The 21,701-nt window shown below is 41.9% G+C and overlaps 1 protein-coding gene across 1 annotated transcript in view; it reads right to left on the bottom strand.

Moving 5' to 3' along the window:
- TPH2 (tryptophan hydroxylase 2) overlaps positions 1–21,701 on the bottom strand; it is a 527,147-nt gene that overhangs the window by 465,279 nt on the left and 40,167 nt on the right. Inside the window, exon 2 of the mRNA XM_073555538.1 lies at positions 3,899–4,039. Coding sequence (XP_073411639.1) covers positions 3,899–4,039 — 141 coding nt within the window. The remainder of the gene's footprint in view (positions 1–3,898; positions 4,040–21,701) is intronic.

The following is a 21,701-nucleotide window of genomic DNA, read 5'->3' as shown; positions in this document are numbered from 1 at the left end:
ATGAATCCCTGTGCCTTCTTTTCTCGAAAATTCTACCCATCTGAAAGTAACTATGACGTGGGGAATCAGGAATTGTTGGCCATGAAATGGGCATATGAAGAGTGGAGACATTGGTTGGAGGGAGCTAGACATCAAGTTTTGGTCCTCACCAACAAGAATTTGATTTATCTTGAATCAGCCAAACGCTTGAATCCTAGACAGGCTAGGTGGACCTTGTTTTTCACATGTTTTAAATTTATCATCTCTTTTCTTCCAGGCACTAAGAATGTTAAGGCGGACATCCTTTCTAGGAGTTTCTTTGCGGATTATCTTACTGTGACCGAGCCTATTACCATTCTAAATGAGGGGGTAGTTCTTTCCGCCATCTCACCTGATTTGAGACGTGCCCTGGAGGAATTTCAGGAGGACTAACGTGAATGTTGCCCTATGGGAAAATTGTATGTTCCTGACCAGTGGAGGAAGAGAGTAATGTCTGAAATTCATTGCTCTGTGTTGGCTGGTCATCCAGGTATTTTTGGTACCAGAGATTTGGTGAGTCGGTCTTTTTGGTGGCCTGCCTTATCTCGTGATGTCAGGAACTTTGTGCAGTCCTGTGGGACTTCATCTCGGTCTAAACCCTGTTCTCGTTCTAGTGGGTTGTTGATGCCCCTGCCGGTGCCCAAGAGGCCATGGACCCATATCTCAATTGATTTTATTTCTGATCTTCCTGTCTCTCAGAGAATGACTGTTATCTGGGTGATTTGTGATAGATTTTCTAAGATGATCCATCTTGTACACTCCCAAAGCTGCCATCTTCAGAGTTGGTGCCCTTGTTTTTACAACAGGTGGTTCGGTTGCATGGGATTCCTGAGAACATTGTGTCTGACAGAGGAGTCCAGTTTGTTTCCAGATTTTGGAGAGCTTTTTGTTCCAAACTGGGAATTCAGTTATCTTTCTCCTCTGCATTTCATCTTCAGACCAATGGGCAGACTGAGAGAACAAACCAGACTTTGGAGTCCTATTTGAGATGTTTTATATCTGCTGATCAGGATGACTGGGTCTCATTTTTGCCCTTGGCTGAATTCACGCTAAACAATAAGGCTAGTTCTGCCACTTTGATGTCACCCTTTTTCTGTAACTTTGGGTTTCATCCTCGATTTTCTTCAGGGCAAGTGGAATCTTCAGCCTGCCCAAGTGTGGACTCTGTGGTAGAGAGAATGCAGCAGATTTGGGACCAAGTGGTGGATAAGTTGTCCCACTCTCAGGAAATAGCCCAACGGTTTTCCAACCGGCATAGGACCATTGGTCCCTGGTTTAAAGTGGGTGATATGGTTTGGTTGTCGTCACAGAATATTCCTATGAAGGTTGCGTCTCCAAAGTTCAAGCCAAGATTCATTGGACCTTATAAGATTTTCGACATTCTTAGTCCTGTTTCTTTTCGATTGGCTCTTCCAGTTACGTTTAAGATCCATAACGTGTTTCATAAATCTCTGTTGGAGAGGTTTGTGGAGCCTGTAGTTCCTATGGCGGTGCCTCCTGACCCCGTATTGGTTAAAGGCAATGTGGATTATGAGGTAGAGAAAATATTGGATTCTCACTTGGCTAGACGGAGACTCCAGTACTTGGTTAAATGGAAGGGTTATGGCCAGGAGGATAATTCTTGGGTCTCTGCTTCTGACATTCATACCGATAGATTGGTTCGTGCTCTTCACCGGGCCCATCCTGATCGGACTGGTGGCGTGGATGATGGTTCGGTGACCCCTCATCAAGGGGGGTACTCTTGTGAATTCGCTTTCTGGCTACTAGTGAAGGTAGTGGAGCTGGTTGTATTGACAGAGGGGTCGCGAGTTCTCTTTCCGGGCTCCCTCTGGTGGTTACTGGAGGTAATGGAGCTGATATAATTAACAGAGGCCTGCCACCTGATAATGAGGAGGATGACTGGAGATCTGGAGTTTCTGACTGGATTTAAGACAGCCGACTCTCTATCCCTGCTGGTGATTTTTTTCCTGCCTCCTGAGGTCTTATTTTCCAGGTCAGTCCCTGCATGCTCAGCTAAGTGGTCTTTTGCTATTGTTCACATTTGATCTGGTTTTGTCTATTTCAGTTTTGTGTGGTCAGCCAGCTCCGGCTGGGGCTGTGCTGAATTTCCATCCTTATGTTACTGCTTGTGCCAGTAAGTTTTTGTCCCTTATTAGATTGGCCTCTTTTTGCTCTGCTTTCAGAATATACCAGAGTGCTGATATAGTGGGCGAAGGTTAGTGACTTCAGTATTTTTCTATCAGATGTGTTGGCCATTTTTTGCAGGGTTTTTTGCGTGATTGCAGACAGAGTCTTTCCTTTCCTGTCCTGACTAGTTAGTGTGGGCCCCATCGTTTGCTCAGTCTATTTTTCTACCTGCGTTTGTGTTTTCATCTTGTCTCACCGACAATATATGTTTGGGGGCTATCTATTCCTTTGGGGTCTGCTCTGGGGCAGTTTAGATTTCCCCTTTCTTGCTTTAGGCTTATTTAGTTCTCCAGCTGTGTCGAGGCATCTAGGATCATCGTAGGTACGCTCCACGGCTACTCCTAGTTGTGTAGCTAGGTTAAGGGTTCTGCAATCCGCTTAGTTACCAACCTCTCTGGCTTTCTGTGGCTTAGCTTGGTCTTGCTTTCCTCCTCGGTGAGCCAATCATAACAGACAAGTAGGAGACAAGGTCAGGAGCAATGGCACAGAGACCAGGATATTCTGCCTCCTGGAGGGCGGATAGAGAGGTACAAGGCAAAGCTAGGAATCAAGCCTCCAGAGAAGGCAAAACACAGGACAGGACCTGGCCACTCAGTAGCAAGACACTAACTGAGTTAAGACATTGCACAGGCAGATTCCACTGGGTGGAGCTGCCCTAAATACTAGAGGCCTCTTGGTAATTGGTCAGGGACAGATTAGACAGTTGCACCCTGATTCCATAAGAACCAGAGAGTTCTGGCGCCGCCCCCTATGCACACAGCTAGGAAGCATGCAGAGAGAAGGGAGGAAGCAAGAGGCACACAGCATGGAGCTGGCAGCAGACAGAAGTCACAGCATGGCCTGGAGCAGTGAGTAAGTGGGTGTGTGGGGGATGGGAGGTCATGCAGTGATCCCAGCAGGGTTGTTACACAGGGCATTTAATCATTATGTTTCTGTCTTTGTTTTTTCTGTTCAGTGGCCAGTGTGAACGTTTGTTTACACGTTGCATGCACACCAATTTATAGCCCAGTTTATACCTTTTGGGATTTTTTGACTTTTTAAGTGACTTTGTAATAACTATATGTTGTGATAACTCCAACATTGATTTCATTAAAAAAAAACACACCCCTTATAGTACTCAAAACTATCAGAAAGTTTGTTAATCTTTCAGGTGTTTCTAAGAAACACATGCACCACATTTGCATTTTTCACCCAATCCTTATATAAAATACTGACCAAATACTGAATCTGTGAACATGACCCTAATTTAATAATATATTTACATGCTAACTTATTATGCAGGGAATTTATAGAATGTTGCAGTGAATTCCAGGACAGATGGGAGGGAGTATGCCTACAGGTTCATAGAACTCAGTGTTTTGTTTTTTTAAGTCTGTAACCATAGAGATGCATAGGTCTGCATAGTAGCTGTAGACATAAAATAGATAGTTTTAATCAACTTTACTTGCAAAAGTGCTTCTTAATTCTTAATCATTTTAGATTAATTAGTGCAATAAATCAAAATTCCTAAGGTAACAGTTTATATGGCTGTGAAATAAAACTAAAATAATAATAGAAAATAAAACCTTTTTTTAGCTATGTACCAAACTAAAATAGTTTAGCAGTAATCTCAGTTCAATAATAATTGCTAATTGTGAGCAGTGAGATGAAAATTGTTTTCTTTCTCTTTAGTATGCAATTGATGGAAACCCACCTTAAAGATTTTTAAACTTTGTAGTAATCCTCCAACTTCATTTTTCAGCGTGAGGACAACCGCTGTTTTTTCTATTTCAGCAGCTGGTTCGGTTTTGCTACATTTGTTCTCATCAATTTTCACAGCATTCAATTTGTCACGCTGGAAAAAAGAACAATAATAACAATTATAATAAGCTGATTGAACAGTGACAAGCACATATTAAATAACAAGAGGACAGATCCATAATCTTCATAGCACTAAAGTGTTCACATTATTTTCTGGTGGCCTGTCAGTCAGTGGTATACATTTAAATAGATGGAAAGCAATAATAGGGTTTGTTTACACAGATGTTTTTAAGGCTGGCTTCACACTTGCGTTTTTTGCGCTGTTTTTTAGCGCAAAAAAAGCATGCGTTTTTTCCCTATACTTTAGCATGGGTGCGCATAGACATGCGTTTGTACGCGTTTGTATGCGCATGCGTTTTTTTGTAGTGTGCGCTCGGGCGCACAAAATGCATCCTGTTGCATTTTTTGTGCGGCCGACTTGTCCCAAAAAAACGCATGTGCACACAATGCGGGTTTTTTTACAGCAAAACACCCATTATAGTCTATGGGTGCGCATTGTAATGCGCACGTATGCGCAAAAAAAGCATGCTTTTTTTTAAATGCACCAAAACCCTCAAAAAACGCACACAAACGCATGATGCATTTTTTTCATGCGTTTGTGTGCGCAAAAAACGCGCAGCAAAAAAACGCAAGTGTGAAAGTAGCCTAAGGCTACTTTCACACTAGCGTTTATTCGACGCAGCGCACGGCGCCGCTAAGCCCCGCCCCCTGCCGGCTCCCTGCCCGCCCCATCCGGTCATCGCCGCCTACTATCGCACATGGATGCTTGCGATCTGCGCACCCTATCTTTAGCATAGGGTACGCAGATCGTGCGCTGGCCGCGTGCTAGTAGGATTTTGGCGTGCGCTGCGCACTTTTGAAGGTGCGCCCATGTGCGCCGAGCGCACCATATTGCATTTTGGCGTGCTCGGTGCACCTTCAAAAATGCGCAGCGCACACCAAAATCCTACTAGCGCACGATCTGCGCACCCTATGCTAAAGATAGGGTGCGCAGATCGCAAGCGTCCATGTGCGATAGTAGGCGGCGATGACCGGATGGGGCGGGCAGGGGCCTGCAGGGGGCGGGGCTTAGTGGCGCCGTGCGCTGCATCGAATAAACGCTAGTGTGAAACTAGCCTAACTTGGGTTTTTCAGGCTAAATAACGCACATAAAAAAAGTGTGAAAAATTTTGAAGCAGTTTTTGTAAATGAATGGGACACTTAAAATATGTGGATTTGAAGCATCTATTGACTTTGATTTTGGTGCAAATTCTACATCAAAATCCGCATAAATAAGATATGTGAACATACCTCTGAAGGGGATCTTTTTAAGTCATTCAATGTCATCATGATTCAAAGATTTGACATTTACTTACAGTGTACTTACCTGTAGGTGACTTTAAAGAGACAGTTTTTCTCATTCTGAGTGCGGACTTATTTTGCATACTGTAAGACAGCGCTTACTGAACATGTTGGGGGACACTCGCTTGGCCACGGGATTCAGTCACACAGGAACGATTTTCTCCATTAAACAGTCCATGTGGTTTATTATTCACTCATAAACCACTGTTTATACAACACATACGTCACATATAGTTGCTAATATACGGCTTCCTTCATTTGACAGACACTACACCCGCCAGTCCTCTTCTGACTTGTTCCCAGGGGTGTCCATGCCCTGTATCAATGTCTCTACTCATATAGCACTACCCGACATTAGATCCCAGTCTCTAATCACGCTGGACCAAACTTCGTCCAGTTACCATGGATGACCGCACAACTCATAGTAACCTCTTTGTCTGCAGTTACCCTACAGGAGCTCCTGCTGCACATGCTTGACCTCCTATCAGTCCTGGTTCCCAGGGACGCTGCCTAACTGGGATCACCGGCCCGGACAATGCCTTGCTCACCAGGCCACCCAACAGTTCAAGACTCTCAGAAGGACGGTAGCTTCCCCAACGCAATGACATCCCAGTTTATGCAAATACATGGCCTCTCCATGTGCTCTTCAGGACATCTGTCCACCTAAGACCTTCTAACACTCAGGCCTTCAGGTCTATGGCCTCTCCATGTGCTATTCAGAAATCCAGTCCTACTCCCAGGACGTTCCAACACACAGGCCATCCAGAAACTTACATACTGACCATGTGACCAGACCTCAGACCTCAGTTACATTATATCACTGTAGCCACCCCCATAGGTGGGAGGTGTGTGTGGTTCGCCAGTCCTGCCCAGCTCACCGACTAACCCTGTAAGCCCCCTTAATACTAAACAAACACTTGTGGGACTACAGGTCCCAGAACAACCAATATGTGTGTTAGGTGGGCACCACAATATTTAACACATGAATGACTTAGCTGGGTGCAGCACAGTGCCAAAGATACCAAGGGAAAAAAAAAAAGAAAAAGAAGCACAGAAAAAGCGCACTCACAGCCAGATGTGGATATTCAAAAAGGACTTTTAGCAATCAAACAAATGCCAGGAAGGCCGAATACATGATAAAAACAATTAAAAAACACCAAAATGGAGAGGGTGGGCAGGTGAAATAAGAGCATGAATATGTAAATAAAGCATACATGACATGATGTAACAAGTAACATTAAATCTCAACAATGCTTTTTTCTCCCAGCAAGTGTGAAAGTTGATATATTGGATTACCTAATTTATTTGTTTGTCTCTTATCTCCAAAAGAAGGTCGAAACTATAGCCAATATATAATATATGATTTCACAATAAAGTGAACAATTATGCCAAGTGGACCTGAATCTTAATACACAAGAGGCAATGTGCCTGATACACAGATGTGGGTGAAAAGAGACAATGTCAATTTTACATAGTAATAATGTGTTCAGACAGAGCCATGTAATGAACAAAAATCATTCCATCCATGTAAAAAAAAAAAAAGAGAAAAAAAAAAGCAGTCAATAAGAATCATATAATATTTACCGAGGGAGATCACACTGCCTGCCAGCACCCAACGCGTGTCGCTGCAACCTGCAGCTTCGTCAGGGGAAGTAGCCAGTTGTATCCACAAGCCCCTTATGTAGTGCAATTGCAATCACTACAGCAAGCGCCGTCACCTGAGTGCGGCATCTGCTGTGTGATGAGGGTAATGTGTGTATGTATCGGGTTACTGCACATACGCAGAGAATTGAACCAGGTTCCATGCACAGGAGGATGACACGCTTAAATAATGAAAGCAATATATGTAGGTACTAAATCACCGCGTGTACGCGGTAAACAAACCTGCGTATCAGGCCCTGAAAGACGACGTGCCTGCGGTCCAGGCACAAAAGAATGACGCGCTTGCATAATAAAAGCAATAGATACAGGCAGCGAATTATTGCGCAAACGCAGAAGACAAACCCACACATCAAGCCTTAAAAAAAATAATAAATAAAGCGCTTGAAATCCAAGAAGACGACGATGACGTGCTTACAGAGTTATTGCGCATGTGCAAAGGACAAACCTGCGCGTCAAATCATGAGTTTATAGTATGCTTGCAATACAAATAAGCAGCAGGCCATATATTCCAACAAATGCAATGAAATGTCCACACATAACGCTACACATAATAATGCCAAAGTTCCACATCACAAATAGGGGGACACACTACTATGTCACTTCAATATGCAAAACCCATGTGTAGTCACATAAACTAGTCTGTCCATACAAAGATGGATTAGCGTGTTCAAACCTAAAACACACCTATGGGAATTACCCCCCATATATGTGCAATTGAAAAACTCAAAACTAAGGTCATGAACCAATACAATGATCCAAGTACCACATTAAAATCAGTAAGAAAGAGACACGTTACTTGCAAACACAGCACAATGTATCTTAATGAGGAGCTAAAAGGTGGAATATTTTCAAAAAACATGATCAACAATAGAAATGGAGAAAAAAAAAACTTTTGAAAAAATGTCATGAGAAAACCAGTAAAAGACAAATACTCATTTATGCCCCCAGGTGTGACCGAATTCAGTTGAAAGATCCACCTAGATTCCATGCGCAAAAGTTCCCCCTGGCGATCTGACTTTCGAATATTCGGTTTGACCTTCTGTAATTCCACAACTGTGAGACCCATGAGCTGTCCATTCTGGCACTCCAAAAAATGGGAGGCCACTGAGGTCAAAGTCTTACCCTTAGTCAAGTCTGTCCTTGCCAAATTGACATTGGAAGTGTGCTGCTGCACACGCTTGCGCAATTCTTGAGAGGTCTGTCCAATGTATAATTTAGGACATGGACACACCAACGCATAAACAACATGGTGGGTTTTACAGTTGATGTAATCCTTCAACTTCTATTTACGCCCATCCTGTGAATTTGTAAAGCAATTAGTACGTACCATAAAGCCACACACATTACACTCCCCACACGGAAAAGAGCCCCGTATGCGAACACCTGACTGGGTCCTAACAGTTGGTTTCACAACGTGACTTCTCACGAGAGAGTCACAAAGATTCGGGGCCCTCCGGGCAGTGAGTAAAGGTCTCTCTGGTAGCAAATTTGAAATACGCACATCCGTTTTCAGAATAGACCAATGGGTTTCAAAAAGTTTTTTAACCCTGTCCCACTGGTTATGAAACATAGTGATAAATCTAATCTGATCATTCACAACACGCGGGGTAGGCTTCAAAAGATCATCACGAGTGACAGACGTGACCCTGCGATAAGCTTGACCTATTGTGGATCATGTATAGTGCTGTTCACGTAAACGTCTAGAAAGATCCTTAGAATGAGTCCTAAAGCCCTCAAATTCTGTGCAATTACGGCGCAATCTCGCGAACTGTCCGTAGGGTATACCCCAATTTAGATGTTCCGGATGGAAACTTCTATAGTCCAAAAGACTATTCGTTGCCGTTGCTTTACGAAAAAGATTGGTGCAAATCTGGTTGCCACGGAGAGAGAGCCTGAGATCCAGAAAATCTACAGCAGAAACAGAAACATGATGAGTCAAGTGGATGTTAAAAGGATCCTGATTCAGTGAACCAATGTAACTCTCAAAGTCTTGAACAGTGCCCGTCCAAATCAAAAAAATATCGTCAATGAAACGAAACCATAAAAATACATGTTCCTTGAAAATTGATGATGGGTACACATGCTCTGCCTCCCACCAACCCAGAAAAAGGTTAGCGAAAGACGGAGCACAACGGGCACCCATCGCGGTACCGGATATCTGTCGAAAAAAGTCAAATCAAATAAAAAATAATTGTGTGTAAAATAAATTTTAATAGACCCAAAAGACAATCATTGTGACCTGAATCACAATTATCCTGTCGACTCAAAAAATACTCAACGGCCCTTAGTCCCAGATGGTGCGGATTGTTCATATAGAGGGATTCAACATCAATAGTTATCAATAGTACTGACTCACGTACTTTAATTGAACTTATTTTATGGATTAAATCCAAAGAATCCCTCAAATATAATGGTAATTCCAACACCAAGGGTTGAAGGAAAAAATCTAGGTACAGACAGGCTTTCTCACCGAGGCCCCCAACACCAGCCACAATGGGCCTACCAGGTGGACACAATAAATTTTTATGCACCTTAGGCAACAAATAGAAAGTAGGTACAACTGGTTTTTTGACAAAGATGTAATCTCTCTCTGGTTTGGTAATTACACCTTCATCGAATGCCACCTGTAATAATCAATCAAGTTTTCGATTAAAAACAGTTGTTGGATCGGAAGGCAGTTTGTAATAATAGTCTTGATTGTCCAGTTGTCTCCTAGCTTCACTGACATACAGTTCAGTGGGCCAGAGAACAACATTGCCCCCCTTATCCACCATTTTAATCAAAAAAGTAGTGTTGGACCTCAAATCAGACAATGCCCTTCTATCAGTCAAGGTTAAATTCTGTTTATTAGATAAGTCCTGTGGAAGTTGTAATATTTCTTTCCTCATAACCTCAAAAAATGTTTTGACTGATGGTATAAGACAGAGAGGTGGAGAGGTTAATGATGGATTTTTATGAGGAAAACGTTTCCTACCTCTCTCACTTTCATTCAATAGGTCAAGCAAATCCAAAAAGACACATCTGTCAATGGATGAAGAAGACTCAGGCAGCAAATCTGGCTTAAGATGTAAAGCCTGTAAAATGACTTTTCTGCAAAATAAGAATAAATCCTTAATAAGTACAAATTTATCAGTCTGTTGCATTGGAGAGAATGTTAAATCCCGCTCTAAAACTGACCTTTCCGGGTCAGTAAGTACATGTGCAGATAAATTGATCACTTGAAGTGACTGATTGCCAGGGTTCAACGCTTGTATCTCCGTTTCTGTGCAGTCTGATACTTGCGTTGTCTTGTACTTTTTCTTCCTTCTGCCACGCCGGGTCCGCCGTCTACGTCGCATACATCCGAGACTAAAAAATCACTGGAGGTATTGTCTGAATATGAAGCTGTAGTGTTCTGAAGTTTAGGAGTAACACCTCTCTTATTTCCTGAGTGTCTCCACTTGTAAGTCAAATCCTTTTCCTGTTTATCACATGCAAGTTTACTTTTTTTACCATCAACGACCTCTTTCTCAAATTTGACAATAATTTCTTTGAGTCTACATTGAAATGGTTGCACCTGTGTAGTCCGATCAAATTGTTGTAGTTGTGACTCTAGATTTTTAATCTTATTCTTCAAAGATATCAAAAGATCCTTATCATGCTGAATTAGCAGATTAATAATTATTTTAGAACATTGTGCCAGTCCAGCCTCCCAGGTGGATTTAAATGAGGCTGTGACCTCCCAGGCCGGGAAGATCTGGACACGGAGACCTCGTGGAAAAATTGAGAGTTTCAAGTATTCCTCTAAGCAGCGGACATTCCACCACACTCGTGTTGGGTGCCTTGTGTGCGTCAATTAACTCTCTACTGACTCTATCAAAATCTGTACTAGCAGTTTCCTCAATATTGAGAAGGGCCTGTTCACTCTGGCTACTCCAAGCGGCTTCAGATCAAAAGCCATAAATAAATCACTAGAAAAATGAAAAAAAGCAATAAATAATCACTAATACAAATAATAAATTGCGGTTTTGTTAAATTCTGATGCGTGCCACCACCAAGAAACCCAGAAACTGTGAGGAAACAAGCAATATGTGTGTTAGGTGGGCACCACAATATTTAACACATGAATGACTTAGCTGGGTGCAGCACAGTGCCAAAGATACCAAGGAAAAAAAAAGAAAAAGAAGCACAGAAAAAGCGCACTCACAGCCAGATGTGGATATGCAAAAAGGACTTTTAGTAATCAAACAAATGCCAGGAAGACCGAATACATGATAAAAACAATTAAAAAACACCAAAATGGAGAGGGTGGGCAGGTGAAATAAGAGCATGCATATGTAAATAAAGCATACAAGACATGATGTAACAAGTAATATTAAATCTCAACAATGCTCTTTTCTCCCAGCAAGTGTGAAAGTTGATATATTGGATTACCTAATTTATTTATTTGTCTCTTATCTCCAAAAGAAGGTCCAAACTATAGCCAATATATAATATATGATTTCACAATAAAGTGAACAATTATGCCAAGTGGACCTGAATCTTAATACACAAGAGGCAATGTGCCTGATACACATATGTGGGTGAAAAGAGACAATGTCAATTTTACATAGTAATAATGTGTTCAGACAGAGTCATGTAATGAACAAAAATCATTCCATCCATGTAAAAAAAAAAAGAGAAAGAGAAAAAAAAAGCAATCAATAAGAATCACATAATATTTACCGAGGGAGATCACATTGCCCGCCAGCACCCAACGCGTGTCGCTGCAACCTGCAGCTTCGTCAGGGAAAGTAGCCAGTTGTATCCACAAGCCCCTTATGTAGTGCAATTGCAATCACAACAGCAAGCGCCGTCACCTGAGTGCGGCGCCTGCTGTGTGATGAGGGTAATGTGTGTATGTATCGGGTAACTGCAAATATGCAGAGAATAGAACCAGGTTCCAAGCTTTCTGTGCTTCTTTTTCTTTTCTTTTTTTTTCCTAGGTCCCAGAACAACAACATTTCAGGCTTACAGCACAGAGGACATCCTCTGTGTCTGCGACACATACCGGCCATTCACAATGACGCCAGTCACTGTCTCACCATCACAGTTATTCCTGCGACTGCCACGTATTCCCATGGCCTCAATACGCCTCCATGCGAATCCTGAGGAGAACATACAGTGCTCCCTAGCTGTAACAGGGGTCACTGCCTTACATATAACCCCTCTGTTCAATCTTGTGGCGATGAACACTTGCCATAAACCAGGGGCCTCGAGACCTGGCACCATGTCACCTTGACCTACCAGTCAAGAGGGCCCTTCCAGTCATCTTTGGGCGTCAGCTCCAGAGACGTAGTCCATCACTGTCACTTTGTTAAACCTTCCCCGCCCCAGCGGTATGTGTCACCACACTTTCCAAGCGCGCCCCTTACCCGACCTTTCTCTCCATGACCACCTCCCATGGTCGGTGCGGTCATAAGACCCACTTACAGTCATAGAATCATAGAATTATAGAATAGTAGAGTTGGAAGGGACCTCCTGGGCCATCTGGTCCAACCCCCTGCTCAAAGCAGGATTCACTAAATCATCCCAGACAGACGTCTGTCCAGCCTCTGTTTGAAGACCTCCATTGAAGGAGAACTCACCACTTCTCATGGCAGCCTGTTCCACTCATTGATCACTCTAACTGTCAAAAAGTTTTTTCTAATATCTAATCTGTGTCTCCTCCCATTCAGTTTCATCCCATTGCTTCTAATCTTTCCTTGCGCAAATGAGAATAAAGATGACCCTTCTATAATGTGACAGCCCTTGAGATATTTGTAGACAGTTATTAAGTCTCCACTCAGTCTTCTCTTTTGCAAGCTAAACATTCCCAAATCATGCAACCTTTCCTCATAAGACAGGGTTTGCAGACCGGTCACCATTCTGGTCGCTCTTTTCTGAACTTGCTCGTTTGTTGATGTCTTTTTAAAAATGTGGTGCCCAAAACTGGACACAGTATTCCAGATGAGGTCTGACCAAAGAGGAGTAGAGGGCAATAATAACTTCACGTGATCTAGACTGCATGCTTCTATTAATACATCCTAGGATTGCATTTGCCTTTTTTGCTGCTGCATCACACTGTTGACTCAAATTCAGTCTGTGATCTATTAGTATACCCAAGTCTTTTTCACATGTGCTGTTGCTTAGCCCTATTCCTCCCATTCTGTATATGCTTTTTTCATTTTTATTTTGCCCAGATGTAGTACTTTGCATTTTTCCCTGTTAAAAACCATTCTGTTAGTTGCTGCCCACTTCTCCAGTTCATTTATATCTTTTTGAATCCTCTCTCTCTCTTCTCTAGTATTAGCTATCACTCCTAGTTTTGTGTCATTGGCAAATTTATTCAGTTTACCCTCAATTCCTTCATCTAAATCGTTGATAAAGATGTTGAACAATACAGGGCCCAGGACAGAGTCCTGTGGTACCCCACTTGAGACATTCTTCCAAATGGATGTGCAGCCAATTATGACCACTCTTTTGGTCCGATCACTAAGCCAGTTATGAATCCACCTAACAGTTGCCTTGTCCATTCCATACCTAGTCATTTTTTCAATAAGGATTGTGTTAGATACTTTGTCAAATGCTTTGCTGAAGTCAAGATATACTATATCTACAGCATTTCCCTGATCCACCCAATCAGTGATTCCATCATAGAAGGAAATTAAGTTAAGTCATGTCAGACTATTAGTTACAAACCCATACTGACTCTGTTTAATCACTTCATTCTTATACAGGTACTGACATACATGTTGTTTAATAATTTGTTCAAAGATCTTTCCTGGTATAGAAGTCAGACTCACCGGCCTATAGTTGCCTGGGTCCACCTTCTTCACCTTTTTGAAGATAGGAACAACATTTGCTCTTCTCCAGTCTCCTGGGACTTCTCCTGTTCTCCAAGAATTTTCAAAGATTATGGAGAGGGGTTCAAAAATTTCTTCTGCTATCTCCTTCAGTACTCTGGGGTGTAATTCATCTGGACCTGGAGACTTGAATTAATTTAGGTTAGCTAAGTGTTTCCTCACTATCTTTCTGTTTATAGATATCCTGGATTCTTCTATTTCCTTAATAGGACAGTGAAGAACAGTTGATGTTACATTTCCTTTCTGAGAGAAAACAGATGCAAAATAGGAATTTAAAAGTTCGGCCTTCTCAACATCCTCTCTTACCATTTCATCATTTTCATCCTGTAAAAATCCTATAGCATCTTTGACTTTTCTTTTACTTTTGACATATCCCCAAAATCCATTATTATTGCTTTTGACGTCTCTTGCAAGCCTCAATTCATTGTCAGCTTTAGATAATCTGATTTGTGCCCTGCAGGTTCTGCAGACAGCATTATATTCTTCTTTAGATATGCCTCCCTTTTTCCATTTTATAAACATTTCTTTCTTCCTTTTTAGCATGTGCTTAAGTTCTGTGTTCATCCATCCTGGTTTCCTTAAATGCTTCCCATTCTTCCCTCTTTTCGGAATTGTTAACAATTGTGCTTTGAGAATTTCATTTTTCAAGATTTCCCATCCTTCCTGGACATTTTTGTCTTTAAGGATATCCAGCCATTGGATCCCTCCAATTCTCTTTCTGAGTCCGTTAAAATCTACCTTTCTGAAATCTAACCTTGACGTCTGAGTCTTCACAGGTCTTCCTCCTCTAGTTATCCAAAATTCTAAAATAGCATGGTCGCTACCTCCTAGGGTCCCAGCCACTTTTACCTCCTCAACCATTTCCTCCCTGTTTATAAGGAATAGATCCAAGGTAGCAGATCCCCTTGTTTTCTCCCCTACCTTTTGGAAGATAAAGTTGTCAGCAAGAGAGGATAAGAATTTCCTTGACCTGTTAGTTTTGCCTGAGAGAGATTCCCAACAAATGTCTGGATAGTTGAAATCTCCCATGACGACTAAGTCATATTTTTTGGAGAACTTGGCCATTTGATGCATAAAGAGTTCATCCATATCTTCAGCTTGCACAGGCGGCCTGTAGTAAATGCCTACAATGGTGTCCTTTTCATTGTTCTGTCCTTGTATTCTTACCCAAACAGTTTCCACAGAACTCCCGGTCTCTGAAGCTTCAATCTCTGTGCAGATATACGCGTTTCTAACATACATTGCGACACCTCCTCCTCGTTTATCAAGTCTGTTTCTTGCAAATAACTTGTATCCTTCTAGCCTTGTATTCCAATCATGTGTATCGTCCCACCAAGTTTCAGTGATTCCAATGACATCATATTTCTTTTCCTGCGTTAGTAGTTCCAGTTCTCCTTGTTTGTTGCCCATGCTTTGTGCATTAGTATAGAAACATTTTAGTTTGTGATTGGTTTCTCTTTCTCCAATATTTTTATTATTTAGATTTTTTGTCTTTGTTCTTTCCTCCCATTTCTAATAGCAGAGTTCTCAATAGCATTTGTCAGGTGTATGGCTTTTTCTGGCCTTTTGCTTCCCTTCCCACATTGTTCTAGTTTAAAGCTCTCCTGATGAGTGTAGCAAGGTGACTTCCAAATACATGTTTTCCAGTCTTCGTCGAGCCTACTGTTGAGTCTGATAGGTGCACATATTTTCCCTTTAAAATCTAGATTCTTTATTATTCAATATGTAAAAAACACCAACCCTGTGAAAAGATATATATCCAGATATACCAAAGATAAACCTAGCCTAACTGATACCCTACTATATGCCTATAATGATCCCTACCTGACTGTGAAGGTTGGCATACTAAAAGAAACGATTTTTTTTGGCACCCCCACTCAGTATAGGCTATCCCTCACTCCCCAAGTATACCCTACCATAAAAGGTGGGAAAACAATAAATCATAGGACAGAGATGAAGAGTCTTTAAACTAACAAGGTATCTTGTAGGTTATATAAAAAAAGACCTGATTCATGATGCTACTCCATTAATATACTCCAATAATTCAAAAGGATTGGCCAATTCCAATCCTAATATGATAACAAAAGAGGCAAATGCCCCCAGCTATTGCAGTCTGATAATAAAAATAGTATTGCCACGAGACATGTAACCTTAATGCAATTTCAGATGTTGGTTGGTTCAAAGGATTAGTAATAAATTTGGGACACAAATTAGTGTGGCTCACTAGCCTCCAATATTAAAAAAAATGGCTTATACACCATGCCCACAAAACAATAATCCAATCATAGGTGCATAAATAGTCTCACAGTGATAGTAGCAACACCATTCAGTTAATGCAAAACAGGCAATACACTAAGATCCATGCAATATTGATTTTCAGGTAAATAAAACATTTTTATGGAGTAACTTATCATGACTCAGGTGCACTCCGACGCGTTTCCTCATCAATAGCACGGTTCATCAGGAGGTTAGACAAATGTGGATGCCAGATGCCATATTAGATGAATGACATACCACAGCAAACAACAGATGGACTTAAATAACCACCCCAGATGGAAAGCGCCACAATAGGCTCCGCCCACCCAATCGCTGGTGGAATGTAACCAGGTCAAAAGTTATGCTGCAATAAGAATAAAGCCTTGCCTTACCCTCCAAATACAAGACGCTGCCTCATTTCCGGTACACTCAGTCATGTGTCCCAGTCAGCGGGCTAAGAACAAATCTCCCGCTAAACTGGAAGTAAACTGCGTTCCACACTGTGGTGCGCATAGCTCATTTTCATCCCACTTCTTCCGGGTATCCAGTGCATTCAAGACCCGGAATACATACATCAAATTCTGATAATAGCTATGGGATGTCCGATGGTCATGTGATGCGTTCCAGAGCTCTGTATATTCAAGATACCACACAGCGCTACCAGGGACAAGAATTAGACATTACTCATTTTCAAAAATTCTTGGGGGTAAAATCCTAAAGCAGCATAAGAACAATACATTAAATAAATCAGATAGCATAAACGCAGAAAAGTATAACAATGTACAACTCATAATAGGGACATGTAGAAAACATGTATATAGTATGTTGTTTAAATCATATCAGACGATCAATATTGTAGAAGTCTGCGAAACAAGCGTTGGCGCCAACAACGGTCAGCACGGGGTTAATCCGGTGTAGTGCTGAAGACAATGATGAGCTGCGTTCTTCCGGCAGCGGTGAGTCTCTGATGTCTCCTGCAGGATCCTCAGTCCAGCGGGTGCTGTGGGGAATAAGGCACAGGCCATAGCAATGTCGGAGCCCAACGTGGCCCAACAAACATGAACCGGGGGGTCAGGATTCAGTTCATCGTCACACACCCGTACTTCTTAGGCGCCACGTGTGCAGTACTCACGAGCCTGGAACATTTTGCACGTTGCTTTGTGGGGGCCAACGGGAACACGGTATATCTCTGTTCACATTCTCTGCAGGCAGCAGCAGAGATGCTGGAGTGCGGGCCTGTGCTGCTGCGATGCTCGAGGGATGGAGCACTCACCTCCCCCTGCTGCGCGCTGTCAGTTCCCACCAAGTCTGGGTGTTTATGCGCGCGCTTTTGCTTTTTAGCCTCCGACACGCTCCCTGCTGCCAAGTGCAAAGATTGGTCCAGTTCTTTAAGCTTTCCTCTGGACAACAGAGGAGACAGCCCTGACAGTTCCGGACCCGGAGCAAGAAATGTACCCCTAATCCGGTCCTTCTGCTTATAGTTACACGTGGTAACCACACAGTTAATGCAAGTCAAAGGTTCATTAAAACATGGTGTTTTAGCTGAAAATACCGCTGGTCCATTCCCCTGCAGTTATCTCTCAGAAGCAGAACTCCAGTATAAATATTTCTAGTAATATTTCTCAGTCTGTACAATCTCTGCATTGTTCTCTTTATCTGCTAAACAAAGTAAAACAAGATACGGGAACCCATTGGCACTAATCTTCTAAGTCAAGCAGAAACTGTAACTATAACCATTGCAGCATACAACTTTTAGATCAACCAGTATAAAGCCAAGCACTATAAATAAGCTTACTGTATTCTCATAAATCTATTCTCCCTGTTAAGGATCAAGGCTTTAAGTCAGTGTGTTTTCTTGAACACCATTTGATAATTACAGTCATATGTTAAAGTTTGGGCACCCCTATTAATGTTAACCTTTTTTCTTTATACCAATTTTGGTTTTTGCAACAGCTATTTCAGTTTCATATATCTAATAACTGATGGACTCAGTTATATTTCTGGATTCAAATAAGGTTTATTGTACTAACAGAAAATGTGCAATCTGCATTTAAACAAAATTTGACCGGTGCAAAAGTATGGGCACCTCAACATAAAAGTGACATTAATATTTTGTAGATCCTCCTTTGGCAAAAATAACAGCCTCTAGTCGCTTCCTGTAGCTATTAATGAGTTCCTGGATCCTGGATGAAGGTATTTGTGACCATTCCTGTTTACAAAACAGTTTGATAGTCGCCGAGCATGGACAGCCCGCTTCAAATCATCTCACAGATGTTCAATGATATTCAGGTCTGGGGACTGGAATGGCCATTCCAGAACATTGTAATTGTTCCTCTGCATGAATGCCTGAGTAGATTTGGAGCGGTGTTTTGGATCATTGTCTTGCTGAAATATCCATCCCCTGCGTAACTTCAACTTCGTAACTGATTCTTGCACATTACTGTCAAGAATCTGCTGATACTGAATTGAATCCATGCGACCCTCAACTTTAACAAGATTCCCGGTGCCGGCATTGGCCACACAGCCCCAAAGCATGATGGAACCTCCACCAAATTTTACCGTGGGTAGCAAGTGTTTTTCTTGGAATGCTGTGTTTTTTAGCCTCCATGCATAACACCTTTTTGTATGACCAAACAACTCAATCTTTGTTTCATCAGTCCACAGGACCTTCTTCCAAAATGTAACTGGCTTGTCCAAATGTGCTTTTGCATACCTCAGGCGACTCTGTTTGTGGCGTGCTTGCAGAAACAGCTTCTTTCGCATCACTCTCCCATACAGCTTCTCCTTGTGCAAAGTGCGCTGTATTGTTGACCGATGCACAGTGACACCATCTGCAGCAAGATGATGCTGCAGGTCTTTGGAGGTGGTCTGTGGATTGTCCTTGACTGTTCTCACCATTCTTCTTCTCTGCCTTTCTGATATTTTTATTGGCCTGCCACTTCTGGGCTTAACAAGAACTGTACCTGTGTTCTTCCATTTCCTTACTATGTTCCTCACAGTGGAAACTGACAGGTTAAATCTCTGAGACAACTTTTTGTATCCTTCCCCTGAAAAGTTATGTTGAATAATCTTTGTTTTCAGATCATTTCAGAGTTGTTTTGAGGAGCCCATGATGCCACTCTTCATAGGAGAATCAAATAGGAGAACTACTTGCAAGTGGAGTGGCCACCTTAAATACCTTTTTTCATGATTTGATACACCTGGCTATGAAGTTCAAAGCTCAATGAGGTTACAAAACCAATGTAGTGCTTCAGGAAGTCACTAAAAAGTAGTTAGGAGTGTTCAAATCAAGAAAATGATAAGGGTGCCCATACTTTTGCACCAGTCAAATTTTGTTTAAATGCAGATTGCACATTTTCTGTTAGTACAATAAACCTCATTTGAATCCAGAAATATAACTGAGTCCATCAGTTATTAGATATATGAAACTGAAATAGCTGTTGCAAAAACCAAAATTGTTATAAAGAAAAAAGGTTAACATTAATAGGGGTGCCCAAACTTTTACATATGACTGTATATATAATTTTCTAGAGTTCTGTCTTATGGTACAGAATTCTAAATCCACTGCATAGAAAAAGAGCAAAATGTTCAAATTATAGCTGGCTGCACTTACCACTAGAGGGAGCTAAAGTGCTTTGTGTAGTCACATGTATTAGTAATGAAGCACTCCCATTAGGTTTTTGTATTCATTAAATATGTGTATGTATGTAATGTAGTGCGATTGTATAAATATACTCACCTACCGCTGCTATCTCCCGTGTCTAGCACCATACTTCTCCTGTCAGTGATGTTACGGCTCTGCAGACCCTCTGGGTCATGCTGCACTCAGCGTGATCTGGAAGTGGCTTTTACAATGTACAGTGGCATGTAAAAGTTTGGGCAGCCCATGTCAAAATTACTGTTATCGTAAACAGTTAAGTAAGTTGAAAATGAAATGATCTCTAACAGACCTAAAGTTAACCCCTTAGTGACAGAGCCAATTTGGTACTTAATGACCAAGCAAGTTTTTACAATTCTGACCACTGTCACTTTATGAGGCTATAGCTCTGGAACGCTTCAACGGATCCCACTGATTCTCAATTTTTTTTTCGTGACATATTATACTTCATGTTAGGGGTAAAATTTCTTCGATATAACCTATAAACTTATGGCTACAAAACAATATTTTTAGGGACCACCTCAATTTTGAAGTGAGTTTGGGGGGGTCAATATAACAGAAAATGTTCAAAATGTTCAAAAGTGACACCATTCTAAAAACTGCACCCCTCAAGGTGTGTAAAAACCACATTCAAGAAGTTTATTAACCCTTCGGGTGCTTCACGAGAACCAAAGCAATGGGGAAGGAAAAATGAACATTTTACTTATTTCGCAAAAAATTTAATTTGGAACCAAACATTTTAATTTTCACAAAGGTAGCAGGAGAAAATGGACCACAAAATCTGCTGTGCAATTTCTCCTGAGTATGCCAATACCCCACATGAGGGGGAAAGCCACTGTTTGGGCACATGGCAGGGCTCAGAAGGGAGGGAGCACCGCTTGACTGCTGGAACGCAAAATTAGCTAGAATCAATGGTGGACGCCATGTCACGTTTGGAGACCCCCGATGTACCTAAACAATGGAAACCCCTAAATTCTAACTCCAACCCTATCCCCAACACACCCCTAACCCCAATCCCAACCCCAGCCATAACACTAACCACAACACTAATCCCAACCCTAACCATAACCCTAACCACAATCCTAACACACCCTTAAACTTAATCTCAACCCTATCCGTAATCCCAACAAAAACTACAACAATAACCCTAGCTCTAACCCTAACCCCAGCCACATCTCTAGCCCTAGCCCAACCATAACCCTAGCTCCAACCCTAACACTAGCCCAACCATAACTGTTATGAATGAGTGACCGAGGAGGAAAAACAAAAACAAGCTGAGCCCCAGAAAACCAGAGAGGTTGGTAACTAAGTGGATTGCAGACCCCTGATCCTATCCACACAACTAGCAGTAGCCGTGGAGCGTACCTACGATGATCCTAGACGCCTCGTCACAGCCGGAGAACTAAATAAGCCTAAAGAAAGAAAAGAGGAAATCTAAACTGCCCCAGAGCAGACCCCAAAGCAATAGACAGCCCCCAAACATGTATTGTCGGTGAGACAAGATGAAAACACAAACACAGATAGAAAAATAGGTTGAGCAAACGATGGGGCCCACACTAACTAGAAAGGACAGGAAAGGAAAGATGCTGTCTGCAATCAAGCACAAAACCCTGCCAAAAAATGTCCAACACTTTCTGATAACAAAAACCCTGAAGTAGCTAGACTTCAATTCCCTATATCAGCACTCTGGCATATTCTGAAGACAGAGCAAAAAGAGACCAATCTGATCAGGGACAAAAAGCAAACTGGCATAAACAGAGACATAAGAATGGAAGTTCAGCACAGCCCCAGCAGGGGTTGGCTGACCACAAAAACTGAGAAAACCTGACCAAATCTCATGTGAAAAAACAGCAGAGCACACTTAGCTTGAGAAGGCAGGAACAGAACTGGAAACCAGAACCTCAGGGCAGGAAAAA

Source organism: Dendrobates tinctorius, unplaced genomic scaffold, assembly GCF_039654945.1.
Source record: "Dendrobates tinctorius isolate UK_male_01 unplaced genomic scaffold, ASM3965494v1 ptg000224l, whole genome shotgun sequence".
Taxonomy (NCBI): Eukaryota; Metazoa; Chordata; class Amphibia; order Anura; family Dendrobatidae; genus Dendrobates; species Dendrobates tinctorius.
This window is presented reverse-complemented; position numbering and strand designations above follow the sequence as displayed.